The sequence below is a fragment of the Polyergus mexicanus genome, unplaced genomic scaffold (assembly GCF_030449975.1).
Source record: "Polyergus mexicanus isolate NDT 795.1 unplaced genomic scaffold, iyPolMexi1.0 SCAF_5, whole genome shotgun sequence".
Classification (NCBI taxonomy): Eukaryota; Metazoa; Arthropoda; class Insecta; order Hymenoptera; family Formicidae; genus Polyergus; species Polyergus mexicanus.
In genome coordinates this window covers 3,318,407-3,324,406 of record NW_027223325.1, presented here as the reverse complement: position 1 = coordinate 3,324,406, position 6,000 = coordinate 3,318,407, and the positions used below count along the sequence as shown (strand labels likewise).

General features: G+C 30.9%; 1 protein-coding gene across 1 annotated transcript; it reads left to right on the top strand.

Moving 5' to 3' along the window:
• The first annotated feature begins 270 nt into the window (after window positions 1–270).
• On the top strand, window positions 271–1,599 carry LOC138933251 (homeobox protein Hox-A5-like). The gene is made up of 2 exons (XM_070295838.1): window positions 271–967; window positions 1,178–1,599. The coding sequence occupies exons 1-2, from the start codon at window positions 271–273 to the stop codon at window positions 1,597–1,599; spliced, it is 1,119 nt and encodes a 372-aa protein (XP_070151939.1).
• Window positions 1,600–6,000: the final 4,401 nt, after the last annotated feature.

Genomic DNA, 6,000 nt, shown 5'->3' with positions numbered 1-6,000 from the left:
GACAACGTGCCGATTAAACGTGTGAGGCGGCAAGAAAATTCTACATCGAGTTCATCCGGTTATTCGTGATAATAATGTAATACCAGTGTATCAGTAAGCGAAATAAATTTGTAAACTTTGTCTCGTGGATAAAAAGAGTGTGTGTATATATGCGTGCTCGTGGGCGCGTGTAATGTGTCGGCGAGTGTAATATATGTATGCGTGTGGGCGCATGTGAGCGTGCGCGCGCACGCTTGTAAATTGCTGTGATATACATATTTATATAACAATATGCAATCAAACTCGAATGATTATTGGCGGAACTGTTCGAGCGAGGAAGATCTCTCTCTTATATTTAGGGAAGAGTGTCAGCCACCGCAGCAGTCATCACACCAGTCGCTGCACCATCCGCCGCATCATCCACCGCATCATCCACCGCATCATCCCCCGCATCAGCCATTAAGCCAACAACTGCAGCAAAACTTATTTAATTACGCATCACGATATATCCCAGGACCGTCCAGTTTACTAGAAAAGGCTCTAATTCACGGCAAGAAAGCTATAACGGGAAGTTACTATGCAAATCCAGACAAATATTCACCGACTCTCAATTCTAACAATCAAATTACTTCGCGGGTTTGGGAAACGTCTCCGTCCTCCTCTAATCAAACATCGCCCATTGCCGAGTGTATCCAATCTGTTGCCAACTTACAGGAGTCGTGTCAACAACAGCAAATTTTTTATGAACAAAATTATACCGATCATTCCGGCAGTTACAATAGCTCGATTTCTATCTCAAGTCGACCAAGGATACAGGCCCCGTATCGCGAAACCATATATTCACGGCAACAACAGGGAACAAACTGTAACAACAACAACAGTTACAAACAAAGAAATAAATACGGAGATATAAATAATACAGACGAACGACGACAGCTTCCCTCTCTCGACAGTCCTACATCATTTGCATGGGTAAATAGGACTAACGGTAAGTCGATCGTTATAAAGCGTCTTGCATATATTGTATAAATAACTTATATAGTTTCCATTTTTTATATCTTCTTATATTTACAGAAAAAATAATAAAAATTATATAAAAAATATTAGTCGTCTACCCTCAATCTGTAATTTTAAATATATTTTAAACTTGTTTTTAATATATACAAATCCCGCATAATTTGTAACGTGATTGTTACAGCTCATCAAGTAAACGGAATTGAACAGAAACGCACGAGGCAGACCTATACACAGAAACAAACTTTCGAATTAGAAAAGGAATTTCATACCACGCAATATCTTCCGAAACAACGTCGCGAACAGCTATCCTCGATCTTAAATTTATCAGAACGACAGATTAAAATTTGGTTTCAAAATCGACGAATGAAAGCTAAGAAGACGAAAAGTGAAAAATCGCAAAATGACTTCTCTTCAACTACGACTACACCGATAAATGATTTGACAACCAACGTGTTAACGATTCAACGGGAACAGACATTAAATCTTTCGCAACAGCCGCAACCGCAACCAATTCTGCAACAATTTGACGGAGCGTATCAGAATTATTTTAACATTCCATCTTATCAGCAAGATATATCTTTAATGCAATATCACAATCTCTGAACATCCCTGATGAGAATATCAAAGTAAGGTACGACTGCTCATGTTACGTAAATGTTGAATTTTTGAATTTATCCTAATGGATATAAAATAATTATTTCGAATTCTTGACCAGTGCATATTTTTATTTCATACCAGTGCACATTTATAATTATTTTACTAAATAAATTAACAAGTTTTTTTAAAGAATTTATACAAATAATAGAAATTGAAAACTACTTTCGGCAGATATTGTTAAAACGCGTTTAACTACTTATATAATATAATATGTATAGATAAGAAAAGACGTGGAATCACATAATTATTAAATAGTGATAATTGATTAATACGATAGTATCCCTATAAAGATATATATATGTAATATGCTGGACATTTCAGAAAATGCAATATTAGATAATTAAATACAGTGACAAATAGAGAAATAGAGAACTGTTGCAATGAAGACCAATGTAGTCAGGTAAGACTTACGTCGGCGTTTCCAAGTCAGCCGAGATAACCTTCAGAAACGCAGTATGTCGAACTCGGAACACACAGTTGGTCCTTCACGCCGGTTCGTAAAGAGGGAATGCCGCGACGACCGAGATCGGGGCAGCTGACCTTGCATCACTATGATTTATGGACGAGCGAAACAACGAGCGTTCTACAGCTCAGGTATCAAAAAAGCTCCGGCCGTTCACACCGCATTTTCTTCGAAACATTCCTTTAATAATATTGCATTTTACGGGGAAATATTTGCAAACGTCATTCTCAAAAATATTTAGACACATAATGCAAAATTCACAAACAATTTGATTGATGATAATGCTCATATTTGGCAACTCTCACTATCGCTTAATTCATAATAACAAGTTCAGCGATACGTACACAATATTTTTGTCCTATTAATTTATTATTGTCTTTGCTATAATTATATAATAATATATCAATATATTATTGTATAGTTATATATATATATATATATATATATATATTTTATTAATGTTGTACATACATTTGTATCCATATCTATATACAGATATATACATATATATTTATGAAAAAATTGTATATAAATAAATATATATATTACATAATTGTCAGACTTTGGAAAATTAAAAATTGAAACCTATATTTATACCTATATGCAACGGATAACAAGCGGAAGGCAGGATATTTTTGAAATATAAAACAATCTCTCTCAATGTTAAAATTCCGATTAATGTTATATAATATATCAAAAATTGCATTTAAAGAATATTAAATATTCTTTAGAATGCTTTTTTTAAATTATACCATTTTTCTACTCTCTTAAATAGAGCAAATAACAAAAAAAAAAAAAAAAAAAATTTAGTTTCAGATTGAATTATTATTTTTTCTCCTAAAATTCACTATAGATGATATTTCTTACAAATTGAATCTTGCTATATGTAATATAGATCACACCAGATAAGTGAAAAGGACATGTTTCTATTGTTTAATAGCATTTTGCCTCTGTACACATGCCAAAAAAATTTTATTATAAATTTCAAGTGTATCAATATCGGGATGAACTCAAAAGAATTTTTCAGTTAAAAGTACATGTCATTTAAATTTTATTTAGTGTATGGAAATTGAATAATTGCTTTCGTAAAAAAATATTTTTACAATAAAAATTGTACTTCTGTAAAATTTATTTTGATGGAACCAAAGAAAATATTATTGTCATTGATATTAACAGAAGCGATTATTATAAAGATAATTATATGTAATTAATAATCAAAAAATTTTATTTTTTATTATAGAAATTCTTTCATATATTGGATTAAATGGAAATGGTTTGTGCCGTTTCTATCAGATGAAGACCGAAAAACGGCACGAACATTCTATTTAACCCAATACGTGAAAAAATTTCTATAATAAAAAATAAAATTTTTTAATTATTAATTACACATAATTATCTTTATAATAATTGTTTTTGTCAATATCAATGACAATAATATTTTCTTCGGTTTCATCAAAATAAATATATATTTATAGAAATACAATTTTTATTGTAGAAATATCTTTTTACGGAAGCAATTATTCAATTTCTATACACTAAATAAAATTTGAATGTCTTGGACTTTGAACTGAGGAATTCTTTTGAGTTTCATTTATTATATTATATTATATTTATTTATCATTATCCTTATGACAGATCTTATGCCAGAATATATGTTTTATTTTATTTTTATTTTTATTACGAAACACATTTCACATTTTTACTTATTCACATTTAGACAAAACAATTTTTTTGAAATAATTAAATCCTTTTGTTATATAAATGTAACTATTTCAATATTTTACAGTCATATATAATGTTATAATTAGTAAAATATAACAGTTAATTCATTAAAATTTTTGTGGCACGACACAAAACACAACAAGATCACAATACATACTACGGTAAGAGCTTTTATTTTTTTATTTTTTTGCATTGGAAAAGCTTGCTTTTAGTTAAATGTTAATGCATATATAGCTATAATCATCAACATTTATTATATATAATTATTAACTGCACATTCTTCAAATGTAGAAAGTCCTTGAATTTTTATAACATAGAACTATTGTATTATTTTGTTATTGAACACTGTACAACAAGATTAAAAAAAAAAGAGTTATTGTTCTAAAAAAACACTTAAAACATTAAAAAAAGTAGGACGCCTATCCGCGCACGTTTCACGCTTTCAACCATCTTGTTCCATGTGAACAGCGCAGCTGCATAGCTATTCTCCCCACTACATCACCTTCCTTTCCTTTCTCTTTCTCTCTCTCTTCCTCTCTCTTTCTCTATTTATCCCCCAAATTCTAAGATTTTAAGCTTGTCAAATGGCAAGTTAGTTGCGCCTCTAATCTTATGCAACTATGCATACTACTAGTGACATTATTTTTTAAACATATATCCGGAAATATTTTCAGCTCATCTTTGAAAAATTTTAATTTCCTCACATTAGAATATATAGAAATTGAATATGTGTGTGTCTTGTTTTCCTTCATAATTAAGCAATCCTAATATATAGCTTGTGACAATTGTTACTTGTATAGATTCAAAACTGGATATGAGTAATAACGGGCGAAGCTCATGATGACGGATTTACGGCTGGCTCCTCCGTATCACACAGGTGTGAATTTGTGCAAAATTGAATTAACAACAAAAATTGGATTGGACAAAACTTTTTCAGGAAAATGAAAAGTAATTTTAGATTTTTAGATAATTTGAAGTTAAGTTCATTTTTAATTTTTTTGGAAATTTTTTTTTTGTAAATCTATTTCTGATATATATATATATATATATTAATTTTAAAGTAATAATAATATATATCTTACATATTAATCATTATAAAAAATTATATATATATTAAGATTAGAATTTGCAAGAGAAACCAGGTAATATAACAAAGAAATAATTGCTTGCCCAACCATAAGCACCGGATAATCGTCGATTTTGCATATCGGTATGACATCCAAATATTTATAATAGCTGTATCCACATGATGTTTTTAATAAATTATTGAATTATTAAATTTAAAAAAGCCGTATGCAGCGATAAACATGTCACATGTTTACTTAAACGTCATATGTTTTTCCAGGGCTGATTTATTCATAACTAATACTCGATTTACTTGATTATATTTCCACGAGTACACACACTATATGGATATCCGTATTAGACAGATACCTGCGAAATCTAGTGTTTATGAATAGGAGAACAATTATGCATTTGTCACCCGACTTCTTTCCCGAATTCTAATCCTAATATGTTCATTACTTAATTAACATACATTATTTAATTTTTAATTTTTAATTTATATTATCTTTTCAATATAATAATTAATATACGAAATATGTATATAATGTAGAAAGAATCAGTGAACGTATATTTATATATATATATATGAGTGCCTATGAAATTACTTTTAATTTTCCTGGAAAGTGTGAATATTATAATAGTTATACAAACACCGCACTAGGATGCATTCTCGGACAAACAAAAGAACTTATAAAGGAGAAGATAGGTTCTTCGCGAAATGGTCGAAGATTTGGGCGAAAACGAAAAGAGAGGGGGAAGAGGATGGAAACGGGGGGCTGAGAAAGGTTTGTATGGCAATGTGTAGGTAAACCTACATTGCAGAACGCACCCCCAGGAGGGACGGCGGCAACGAGAGTGAACCCCGAGTTTGCAGGGGTTGGACAGAGAGAGCGAGGGTCGATATTGTGCTTGACAGATAGTTTCCCATAGCTCCGACAATCCATCATGGCCGGCACGCGGATACGTATTGGTTTTTGTGCAACGCGTCTTAGCTGTGAACCTCGAATTGAATATATTTTTTTCTCTGCCAATCCTCCTGCGTAAAATTTGTTTTCGCGTGCTATGAAAAATTTTAGAAGAGAAGAAAGATAGAGGAA